This window comes from Microtus ochrogaster, linkage group LG1 (genome assembly GCF_000317375.1).
Source record: "Microtus ochrogaster isolate Prairie Vole_2 linkage group LG1, MicOch1.0, whole genome shotgun sequence".
Classification (NCBI taxonomy): Eukaryota; Metazoa; Chordata; class Mammalia; order Rodentia; family Cricetidae; genus Microtus; species Microtus ochrogaster.
The window spans coordinates 28,513,943-28,526,959 of NC_022027.1; the positions used below are offsets into that span (position 1 = coordinate 28,513,943).

General features: G+C 41.7%; 1 protein-coding gene across 1 annotated transcript in view; it reads right to left on the reverse strand.

Annotated features, from left to right (window-relative positions):
• Positions 1-13,017, reverse strand: part of Txk (TXK tyrosine kinase) — a 37,160-nt gene that overhangs the window by 10,597 nt on the left and 13,546 nt on the right. The window contains exons 6-9 of the mRNA XM_026785278.1: positions 9,576-9,655; positions 8,604-8,731; positions 5,282-5,356; positions 2,102-2,273 (exon numbers count right to left, since the gene is read on the reverse strand). Of these exons, the coding sequence (XP_026641079.1) occupies positions 2,102-2,273; positions 5,282-5,356; positions 8,604-8,731; positions 9,576-9,655 (455 nt within the window). The remainder of the gene's footprint in view (positions 1-2,101; positions 2,274-5,281; positions 5,357-8,603; positions 8,732-9,575; positions 9,656-13,017) is intronic.

Here is a 13,017-nt window from a genome sequence, read left to right on the forward strand (position 1 = left end):
AGCTAAGGAATGTGGTTTTCACATATACAGAATCATGTCAGGAAAGTAAGTCTCAAAATGAAACCCTTCCATGTCATAAGAAACCCAAGACCAGAGCTACACAGAACCATCTGAGAACTGAACCATTAGTGAGCATTTGCTTACGAGGGCAACTGGCAAATAAGACAAATATCTATGAGGGGAAAAAAATCAAAAACAAAAACAAGTAAATAAACCTTTCTATGTGGTTCAGTTGAACACACAGAACAACAACTTCTCCTAGGCAGAGAACTATGCGAGCAGAAGTGTACTCCTGCTTCCTGCAATGCCAGTTTCTCCACACACACGCCATCCCCAGTTAGAGAAGTGGCCTGGCTCACTGTAGGACAATTGCAGATGTATTTAAACTTGTTTTTTTTTAAAGCATTTCCAAAACTTCCACAACCTTTTCCTGTCATTGTCCTTTCCTATCTCCCCCTCTTCCCTTGGCAACAGAATCAAGTTCCATGGTTCTCAGTATCATCTTCCAGACCATTCTCAAATTCATCTCCTCCAACTTGACCTTTCTCCTGAACTCTGGCCTCATGCATTTCCCTGACTACTTAGTCATCACTGATCCTCTAATAGGCTTCTCAAATTCAACACCGCACACACACACACACACACACACACACACACACACACACACACACACACACACACACACATCTGGAGCTCCCTGCATGACTTTGAGTTAGCTTCACTGGAGAAAGTTCTCTTCTCAGCATTTGCTTACTATTTTTGTAGCCTTATGTGTAGGGGGTGCTTGTGACTATTATAAATTCCTCGTCTCCTGAATCGTGTAAGTTTTATCAGCTCCTGAGTCTCCTGAGCAGGGGGGAGCATTTTAGTTCCAAGGAAACAGCTTCACTAAAGTCTAAATTCGTGGGCTCCCAGCCAGGGTCAGCTCTTTAAAGAAGCCCCCTCATCTCACGTTCAGAGAAGATTCTGACATGTTTTTTAACCCGGAGTTACATGAGTCCCGTTTTTTCTTCCCTACTGTGTCACTTTAATCCACACCCACGCTGCTACCCTTTGGTCCTCCGGATGCAGAGCTGGCTGATCTGAGAACTTGAGTCAGCAAGCAGGTGATCCAGGTAACAACAGCCACAAATCATAGGGAAGCGGATGTCCTGGAATAAGTGTGTGTATCACAATTCCATCCAGAGCTCTTCTTTTGTAAATGGATAGAAAGGATATTTGGTAGGATAGGTGAGACGAGACATGAGCTTGAAAACTCTCAGAGGCCTAATTGCTCTGTCTTCCCTGGAGAAGGCCCTAGCTAATCTCTTCCTGTTTCTATCCAATCTCTGATCATTTTGTTTACCTTTGGGGCCCACAAGTTTGGGACAGAACTCCACTGCTCTGGACAACAACACAGTTGAAATGAGAACACTTGGGTTTGTTTGTCTGTGTGTTTGTTTTTCCCTCTGGTACATTGTTGTTCTTCTAAATAAACATTGAACAAATGTTTAGAGAACATTGGCTTGAACTCTCCTGGTCCAAGCTCAGATTATAGTAAAAAACTACAATCATTATATTTGCTTGGGTGGGGGCAAAACCAAACACCACTAACTAACTAGCACTTACTCAGCACCAACAACCAAGCTGAAAATAATATACATTACATGTCTTTCCCTCTGGTCATTTCATTAAGTCACACTGCCATCCAGTGCCATGTGTGCTGTGATTCCCAATTTTATAGGCCAGGACTTTGGGGACTGGAAAGTGACATAGTTCATGCGTGTCACACAGAGGTTAAATTCTCTGCCTGGGTTACCCAACTGGCTTGGGCAGAGTTGTGACACTGTTGTAGGTGTGTCTGAAGTGAATTCCAGGTTCTGTCCAAGTCCCCGGGGTGTTGGGCTGTGTTATGTGAAGTGGGAAAAATCCCCCTCCCCAGATTGGGCCATGTTTATGGCGTGTGTATGTGGGTGAGGTTCACATGTTAATGGCGTGTACATTGGGTGGGTTCACGTTGTTTATGGCGTGTGTATGTGGGCGGGGCTCACATGTTTATGGCGTGTGTATTGGGTGGGGTTCACGTTTATGGCGTGTGTATGTGGGCGGGGCTCACACTCACATCATCACTTTGGCTTCTTCGATGAAGTCCTCTTCGGACATGGAACCTTCATTGATGGCCTTGATGGCGACTCGGATGTGTGCTCTCCATTCTCCTAAGTGGACTACCCCAAACTGACCACTTCCAATCTCCTTGACAAAGGTCAACTCAGACGGGTCTATCTCCCACTTTTCTAGAAAGGCAAATGACTCGTGTTACTAAAGAGGAGAGAATGCTGAACTTTTTTCTCCAGAGAAAACATTTAGGAATTATCTACTCATTGCTCTTTGTTTTACATACAATTTAAAGACATACAGGAAAAGATCTGTGACTATGTTTAATGTTCTCGTTGTGGCCTTAACGTGTAAGTCAAGACAACCAATGTTAAGAAAGTCACCTGCTTGGAGACATAAATTGTGACTATCAAAATATTATATTAAACATAACTGTGCTTTTCTAAACAAAACCAAACCTGGACTTAAAACATAGATGTTTCTGTGGAGGCCCAAAAATGTGAGCCTATTTCCACCTTGACCAAAGGTCAGAGAGTTGGAACTTTCCTCTGGTTCTTTCAAGGTTATTGTGTTTCTACCGCAAACAAAGGTCCTATTTAGATAGATGTAGATTAGAAAGTTCTGCTCTCTCAAGGTTATTGTCAACAGGTGTGGCTAATAGCCAGACCTTGTGTTTCAGGAATAGGGAAGTAGAAATGCTTCTACTCCAAACAAAAGTCTAAGGATCCAACTAAGTTCCTTTTCGCTTAAGGAGATAACAATGGATTCCACCCGAGCAGTGGTTTGCCTCCAGAATGTTTTGGTCTAGGGTGTGAGCGTGATAACTGATATTTTTGTCGAGGCTGGTCCCCAACATATCACCCAGCCTGGTGTTGTTATGATGATAAATGTATAAATCTCAGGGAGCTGTGGTACTTCCTCTTCCTGTTTCAGTTCTGTGCTCTGCTCTCACTGCTACAGACCCTTACTGTCTCCTATGTCCTCTCCTTAGGTAAGGGTCTGGTCATCTACTACGCATGCCCATCGCAAGAATGCTAACCAACATTTATCTAAACATGGATTTGAGGTGAAATAGGTCTCATTTCTCATAAGCAAATCAGGAAGAAGAACAAAAGAACTGTTTTCAAAACTAATACCCTTGAAACTGTCAAAGCTGTACATTTTAGCACCTACTTTTTATACAACAATACCACCATCTGCTGGAACTTCAGGGTAATGCACCCAGCAGAATTTAGGCGGGAACTAGTCACCAACCCTGTATTGAAATGCTGTTATAAAAGTAACGTGATAGAACGAATCTTGGCTTGACAGTGGTAAAGAATTACTGATAAAATATAAACACAGAGGGAATATTAATAAATTAAAACTCATAATTTTATCTGTTCATCTGGAGAGATGACTCAGTAGGTAAGAGCACTTGCTGCTCTTGTAGAGTTCAATTTCCAACACCCACATGATGGCTCAAAATCTTTCTTATCTCCAGTTCTCCTTCTTCTGGCCTCTGAGGCAACAATGTATATTCATGTAGACAAAACACTCAGACATGTAAAATAAAGATAAATCTTTAAAAGAAGGGAAGTGTTAAGAACAAATCAATCCCTGGGTCGTGGTGGCACATAATCCCAGTACTCTGGAGGTAGAGGCAGGCAGATCTCTGTGAGTTTGCGGCCAGCCTGGTCTACAGAGCAAGGACAGCCAAGACTACACAGAGAAATCCTGTCTCAAAAAAAAAAAACAAATAAAAAAAGAAAGAAAAAGAATAAGCCAATCAGAAAAATCATAAAATCCAATTTAAGGGTAAAGATGATAAATAATTGATCACCGAAGAGACTATCTAAAAGGCCACTACATCTGTTAAAGGTGACCAAAATAATTAGTCATGAGGGACCAAAATTAAACCATCATATGCCTGCTACATTGGTGAAGGTGTTAAAAAGAAATACTAAGTATAAGCAAGGATGAAAGAGTGGAGCTGGAGTTGACAGTTGTGGAATTTGGAATAAACTCTTTGGGAAATTGATTTTGCCTAGTAAATCGCAAATTGTGCATAGCCTGTGGCCCAACAGAACTACTCTAAAGTATGTATAGAGTGGAACATAAATGGACGTTTATCATCTAAACACAAGAAAGAACTTTCAGAGCAATAATATTTGTAAGAATGCTGATGGCTGTGTAAAAAGGGTGGTAGCACAATGTCACAGTGAGAATGAGTCAGCCTCAACCAACATCGTAGATAAAATTCAAAGATAGCGAGAAGAGGAAGAGGTCAGATGCAAGCGTGCATAGTTTCTCATTCTAGTAAATGAAGCATTTAAAACTTGGTAAATTATATATATATCATGTGATAGGTGTGGTTTATGCATCATTCTGTTAAAAAAATTGAACTTTTCCTAAGAAATTAGAGAGCAATATAGTCAACCAAATTTCTACTTATATAAGTTCTGACATATAGGAATGACAAAGGCACTCATAACACCCTGAAGGCACTCTTCCAACTTGCTTAGACTCAGACCCTGAAGCATAGTCATTTTACACAACGTAATTCTCATCTTGCTTTTTTCCCCAGTATAATCGGAGTTCTACTAATGAGAGAAATTCAAGAGAACAAACATTCCAACAAGTCAGATAACAAGGTTCCCTGGTTCGCACTTATTCTCACAGAATTCTATTCACCCTTGCTATAAAGTGATTGGAATCTGAGGGTACCAGTTCAATTTGCGCAAAGATGATGTGGAGACGCCCAACAGCTCTTTTTGATAGATTCTCCTGGAAAGCAGTCATTTCCTACCCACCCTTGTGACCAGAAAACAACAGCCTCAACATCTGGAGAAGAGAAGTTATTCATCAAAATGGGAAAGATGACAGCTCTTCATAAGTAGTGAAATGTGAAATCAAACAAGAACATTGCTACCGAGTTCAAATTCAGATTGCCCCAGGAGATGGATTATTTAAACACCTCCAGCAAGACATTTGAATTTTTTTTTTAAAAAAAAAAAAACAACACATGTAGGTAGACTTTTCAAATGAACTGAGAATTTAAAGAATCTGTGGGGTCGTTCCTGGATGGATGGATGGATGGATGGATGGATGGATGGATGGATGGATGGACAGACGGATGGATGGATGGACGGACGGATGGACGGACAGACAGATGGATGTCTTCCCTCAGCACACGTGTGTACTTTACCATAGCTAAAACCAGCTGTGGCTGGTAAACAGCTGCCCAGGAGCCCAACTGGATAGCGGAGACGGGACATAAGACCTAAGGAGAAAGAAAAATGAGCATATCAAGACTCATTACTAGCTACAGAGGAAGACCTAAGCACTAGAAGACAGCACTTGTCTTTAGACGATGAGGCAGAACAATACTGCAGTCATTATAGTTTTCTATTTTCCATTTGAGAACTTTCCACTCATTATATATACTCACCGTACACAATCTGACAATTCTAAGTTAACAAAAAAAAAAAAACTCTCTCACAAAATCTCAGTGTGTACGGGTGAATTATTAGCACTTTGGGGGAAAAACTTGGCAGAACTCTTTATTTGAATAATTAGAAGCATGTATGTATCAAATACATTATACAAAATATCAATGTTTTATTATAAACTTTCATACTAAACATGTAGTTTATACATACTGACGACTATAAGAAGACCCTAAAATATTTCTGCTGCCTCAGTATTATAAAATAGGTCATGTTTTCTTGAACATGAATTTGTATGTATTCTCTCAAATTATTCTCTTATAAAATGAAATATTTGGTCAAATTGTTTCCAAAAGTGCCAGAAAAATCCACTTAACCATCAACTTGAACACCCTTTGGAAAAAGGTTTTTGTGGGATTTTTTTGTCATTGTTCTCCTTTGTCTTTGTTTTGTTTCGTTTGTTTGAAGGTAGCAGAGTAGAATGAGTGAGCCTTCATTTGACTGGATTAACAAGAAAATTCTAGGAAATCAATTTCAATTTATCAATAAACTTTCATTGTTCGTTTCTTCAGTCGCTATCCATTGAAAGTCTGTTTGCATGATGTTCTATCTTGACGTTGGAAGACAGCATTAAATGAGATGCTCTTGGCCTCTGCTCTCCCAGATCCCACTTTCTAGATCCGTTATTTCTAGGGAAATAACGTATGTGTACTCCCAAGAAAAAGTAGGTGGTAAACACAAGGCGGAGTGGATAAAATGCAGTGGGCTGAGAATGGGTGGTGGAGGAAGGCCTTTCAGACAAGATGGCAGGAATGATGACTGGCTGACACGGAGTCATTCACGAACATCAGTAGGAAGACCAGGCAGATAGATAGCATGTGCAAAAGCTGGGACGCAAAGGCAGGCTCAGCTAGTAGAAAACCAGAAGATATAAAAGCCTAAAATAAACTGGATTCTCTTGCAGGTAAATCCCCAAGACCTCAACCAATCCAGAGACAATTGAGATGACTCCTCCTCCTACAGAGAGCCTTCCTTTAGTGGGGAACCATAAGAAAAGACAGACCACTCTCGTGTAAATGATGAAGGCACACACAGACTAGCTGGGACACAGAGAGAGAACACCAAACACATGGGACTGCATGAAGGTTGGTACCTGAACAAAGAGCAGGGGGTAGGAGGAGGCAAAAAGTTATATTCGAGAGGTATGTATCATCCTGGTTGAGATGGGCCTTGTAAGCCATGTCAGAGAGCACTGCATTCTACAAAAGAGGGAGAGAGGAAGAGAAAGAGTAAAAGAGATTGGTGGGGGCAGTAGGGGGCATGCCAGTCTTAAACAAGGAAGTGAAATCTTCAGATTTCCATTTTTGTTAGATCCCTGGTGGTAACATAGAGGTAGATGGAAGGGAAACAAACTTTGGAGACAAAGCATTAAGAAACTTCTGGAAATTGTCCACGGGGCTAATGATTAGTCGGGGAATCCCTGATACTAGGGAGAGACAGGGATCTAAGTGGACATGTTTAGGATATGAAACTGATTGCCTGTGGGGCTTAGGCAGGAGTATTCATGTGGGACGGTTTATCCTTCCTAACTCTAACCTTGGCACGTGCCTGGTCTTTCATTATTCTGTGAGCTCACCACATAATACTCTGTCTTCAATGTTTCTCTAGAGGAAGGAGGAGAAGAAGGACTGTTGAAAAAGCAAACTCAGAACTGGCCTGGGGGTAGGGGTGGGGAGTGACTTGGATCTCCAGTCTGATCCTTGGCCTCCCCCCTGTACCTCTTTCCACCCAAGCTGCTACTGACCCTTGGAAATTCCCGTGGATTCATCCCATAAGTGGAGTGGAGACCCATGTCCTGGGATCTGCTCTTGATGCGCAAACCAGCAAAACCGGTGCCAAGGAAAGTATTCGCTTTCCAAAAGAATTCTTTTGTTTGCTTTTTGTTTCTGTTTTGTGATTGTCCAACACAACTTTTCATGATTGAAAAAGCAAAAGAAACTCATGAGAAGGGTAGGAGAAGTTAGAGTGGATCGAATCCAAGCTCTGTAATGCAGAGGTAAAGGTCTTTGCCTCTGGCTCCAAGTGGCCTGGCACAGGCTGGCTGAGGGCTGAAGACCAGAGATGTGTCTGTAATTATGGAAGAACTTTCTGAGATCCCTTATCTTTCCAGAAACGATAGGTCTGTTTAAGGAGAAATGGGCAAAAGTAGCTGAGGAGAGGGCTCGATATTCCGGTTCATTTAGGTCAAAGTGTGCCTGTGAAAGCCAGGGTCTGTGTAACTTTGTATTTTCTCAAAACAAGAAAGAATAGAGGATGAGAGCCTTAAAGATAATTTTCTGTTGTCATTATCTAAATAAGAGAGCAGATTTGTGGGAGCAAAGGAAAGGCACCTCAACATTTAGGAATTTGAAGCTGTATTAAACTTAACCCTATTTAACCTCTCTGGGTATATGCATAACTAAATCCCCTTGGCTCCTCTGTCACCCACTATCTTCCTAATCTGGTAGAAATAAAAAAAAACTGCAACTCAAGTCTTGCTCCTTGACTAGGAAAAGAAAAAGACATGTTGATGAAAGCCACATTGCCCAAGAAAGATTGTGTTTCAGCCCTTAGACTGGATGTCTAGGGCATTTTGCTGCTGTTGAAAATCTAAGACCGTGCATGCCTTCCCTGACAAGGGACTGGCTCCCAGCCCTTCTCCGCAGACCTGGTTCCTCCCTGCTGTGGAATAATCCTTTTGTACACTGTGAAGATGTTTTACTCTCATCGGTTTAATAAAGAGTCAACCGGCCAGTAGCTAGGCAGAAAGAGGTTATGTGGGAGAGCCAGACAGAGAACGCTGGCAAGAAGGAGGGTAGAGTCACCAGCCAGATGCAGAGGAAGCAGGAGATGAACGTGCCATGTTGAAAAAAGGGACCACCACCTGGTAGGTAAAAAATATGGGTTAATTTAAGTTGAAAGCTCTGGTTAGTAATAAGCCTAAGCTATCCATCAGGCATTTATAATTAACAACAAGTTTCTGTGTGATTATTTGGGGAGCCGGAGGTCCTGATGATAAACCCCGCCTACACCCCCACTTACCAGCGGCATTGTACTGGTGATACTGGATCAGCTCTGGGACTGATGAAAAGAGGTGTCTCTCGGCGACATACCATTGTCCCGAGTCGTTCTTTTTAATCTGATAATGTTTTATTGAAGACTCTGTGTGTCTGTCATCAGTAAAATGTCAGAGAAAGAAAAGACTGCTTTAGAATCAAGTCAGTGTGTTAGGCGGTGGGACCCCACTATTCAAGCTTTCTTCCTGGCAATACTCCACACCGATGAGAGAACAGATGGGCTCAACAAATACCTGGTCATCCCGGGAAAACCCCTCAAATATCGTACGGGTACCTCATATTCAACATAACGTTAGAAGACAAGCCCCCATGCCCAGTAAGGCGGGGCTCATCACGAAGCACACTTATCTCTCGAATGCTGAGTTTGACTAAACCATGAGAAATTCCATCGTGAGGGATGGGAAAGGTGAGCTGAGGCGGGGAAAGAGGATAGAGGGGACACAGCTATGGCGTCTTTATTAAACTGCAGACACCCCGCCGAGGTAGTCACTCCTCACTAAGGGAGGGCTGCTCCTGAGGCGCTGCCTCTCAGGCTTCTCTATCTCACCACAAGTTCCCGTAGTCACAGAACAGCCTAGGCATAAAGGCACGGGAAGTTTGAGGATCCCCTGAGCCCTCTGTGCAGACCAACCCTAGAGGAGACTGAGGGGTCTAAGGAACACGCCACTAGTGTCTCACAACTAATCTAACTTGATCAGGAGGGTTGGTTGGAAAAAGAAAGAGAGAGAAGCTATGTCATAGACTTGTCATGTTACATACTTCAGTTCCTGTAATAGACGACAGAGATAACGTGAACTGGGTAGTTGTCCCAGTTTCTAGGCCAGAAGTCTCCTCCCTAAGCGGAGTCCTTTCACAAAGTCCCTATGTGATGGCATCTGCGTAAAGCAAAATTGTCCCAAAGATTATCTCTAAAGTCATCACAAGCACAAACGCTTACCTTCCAGCTTTTGTAAACACAGAAATTGTATAAGACCCCAAATGTCTTGAGTCCCTCACAATAAATGCACCTTCTTTAGCCTGCAAAAATAAAATTTATCCATTATTCAAGTGTATTCTTTCTTAGAAAAACAAACTGAGATATCACTGATAAAACATGAACCTAAATAGATTTACAATAAGCAACTTATATTTAAAAAAAACAAGTGACTTCTATATTCTTACAATTGAAGAAGGAGATTACTTTTCAAGTGCACACTATCGTATCTCAAACGTTTAGGAATCGTATTGCAAGAGAAAGTAACTTAGATATGAAATTTACAATGTGTGAATATTTTAAAACATTATCCTTTATTTTTCCAGGACAGGTCCCAGGTCTTGACAACCTTGTACCCAGCATCTAGTGGTTTTTGTTGTGCTGAGGAGGAAAACAGATAAAAATCGCTGATCCACGTAAAAGCAAACTTTGAGTTGGGCTGACAAGGCTGCGTGCTAGAAGAAGGGGAACGAGAGACTCGTGGAGAACCTGTTTCCGGAAAGGCAGAGGGAGGGTAGGCCAAGGGATCAGAGTTCGTGAGAAAGAATACACGTGGGGGATCCTGTTGGGAGCTGCAGACTGTTGGGGGGTGCGTGAGATGAAGAGGAATGGCAGCGGGGGACAGGGTAAGACTTTCAAGGCTCAGTTAAGAGCTAGGACCCTGTGGACATTCTTCGAAGAAACGCCACGAAAGCTGTAAATTGCTTTCCGATCATTTTGACAGTTAGACTGCTTTGTTTGTTATTATGCAGTTTTTCTGCCTCGGTGGGCGTGTGTATGTTCCTGAAGGCCAAAGAGCTGCAGGGTCTCTCTCGCAAAACTACCCACAGACTGGTGGTTCTCCACCTTCTAATGCTCCGTTCTTTAAAACAACTCCTTCCTCATGCTGTGCTTCCCCAACCATAAAATTATTTTGTTGCTACTTCATAATAGCTATTTTGCTTCTGTTACAAATTTTAATGTAAATACTTGATATGCAGGATATCTGATATGTGACCCCACCCAAAGGGGTCCCAGCCACAAGTTGAGAAGGTTCAAGGTTGAGTTTGGCAAGTGTTTGACCCAAATAGCACACTTAAGATACCAAACACCGACTTCTCCCATACTTGCCCAAAAGCATTATCCTCGGCCCTCAACTGAACTCTCTTATGGGCGTTGTAGATGACAAAATCCAGCTTTTACTGATTTACTGTGATACACAAGTGTTGCATCATATACCAAAGGAAAACACAAGATGTTAATGATGAAGATGTGAAAAGAAAATTTGTGTGTGTGCCTTATGTGTGTCTGGTATAGTAGGCATGCTTACCAACATACAGAATATGCACATAACAAAATTGTAGGCTTCAAAGAAGGAAGAGCTCAGACAGCATTTTTCTGACCACAAAGCAATAGAACTAGAAATCCCTGATAAGCTCCCGAGGACAACACCCCGAGCAGTTCCAGATTTTACGGTTTCTTTTTTTCTGACTCAAGGAAACTAAAATATAAACGAGGGGCTGCAGAGATGGTTTAGCAGTTAAGAGAACTTGTTGTTCTTCCAGAGGACCTGGGTTCAGTTCCCAACGCTCACACTGGGTGGGTCACAACCGTGTATAACTCCTAGACACGACACGTTCCTCTGACCTCCACAGGCACCTCTATGCACATGGCATACACTCATGCACACACACACACACACACACACACACACACACACACACTAAAACAAATCCTTTAGATATAAAAATAAAATTAAAATCTCTAAAATAATCAGGAAACACTGTGCCTGACAGCCTCTGCCGCACAGTTGCAACAGTGTTCAGAAATAAGCCCGTGCTCTTAGTATTTACGGCAGTGCCCTGCTGAGAAACTGCTAGGGGGAGACTGTCTGTGGGTGGGCGTGTCATAGGTGATTGTCTTGATGGCCCCAGTTGACAGGAGCAGCACCACCTCCTGGGCAGGAGGTTCTGGGCTGTATAAGAAAGCTAGGTAAGAATGGCCCTGCAGGTGAGCCAGGAAGCAGCCTTCCACCATGGTTTCTGCTTTGAGTTTTTGTTTAACACCCCAACTTCCTTCAGTGATGGACTATAACCTTTAAGCTGAAATAAAATCTTTCCTTCCCCAAGTAGTGTTTGGTCAGAGTATTTTGTCATAGCAACAGAAAGGAAACTAGAACAATCAGCAGAAATAAATAAATCTAATATATCTAATTCAGCAAGTTAGAATAATGGTTATAAAATAAACCCAAGTGTCTTAGTTAGGGTCACTATTGCTGTAGGAAATAACTGGGAAGAAAAATGTTTTATCCCAAGTCATAGTCCATTGAGGGAAACCAAGACAGAAACTAAAACTGAGTAAGAACCTGGAGACCGTGGCCGATGCAGAGACCATGAAGGGGTGCCACTTACTGGCTCGTTCCTCATGGCTTGCTCAGCCTGCTTTCTTATAGAACCCAGAAGCACCAACCCAGGAATGGCACCACCCACAATGAGGCAGACCCTTCCCCATCAATCACTAGTTAAGAAAATGCCTACAGTCAGATTTTAGAGAGGCATTTTCTACATTGAGGTCCCCTCCTGTCAGATGACTTTAGCTTGTATCGAGTTTACATAAAACTAGCCAAAACACCAGCTAAAGTAGAAAAAAATTAATAAAAATCAAAGTAGAAGATAACAAATTATAAAGGTAAAAATATGGTACCATCAGTAATTAAATTCTAAATCTGGTCATTCAAGAAAAATGACAGACAAACAAACTAATTAACGTAGTCAACAAATATCAAAAATTATTCCACAAGATAAAAAAAAATCAATGAACTGTATAAAAGAAATAAGAGTTCATTTGCCTGTATGCAGAAAAATTTAAAGCATGATTGCAATGGATAATTAACAAACAACTTATCAAGATTGAATCTAGTATGACTAAAAACCCTAATGGATTTATGGATTAGAACAATGGATATGATTCTCAAAACACAGCATTAGAAAGCACCATAATCACATCCTAGAAAATACTAAACTTGAAAGGAAAAATTAGTATTGAGATTGAACTGTTCCAGAGCAAATGAACAGCTGATAAACTCCAAAATATGTGTGTAAGATCATCTTAATATCAGTAACATCAACCTAACCCAGGCTCTTGTAGGAGTTCCTTCTGTTTGTGTGTTGCTTTCATTGGTTAATAAATAAAGAAACTACCTTGGCTTAGTTGATAGGACAGAACTTAGGTAAGCAGGGTAGACAGAACTGAATCCTGGGAGTAAGAAAGCAGAGTCAAGGAGAAGCCATGGATCCTCTGCCTCAGACAGACTCCGGTTAGAATCTTGCCGGTAAGCCACAGCCATGTGGCGATACACAGATTAATAGAAATGGGCTAAATCAAGATGTGAGAGTTAGCCAATAAGAAGTTAGAGCTAATGGGCCAG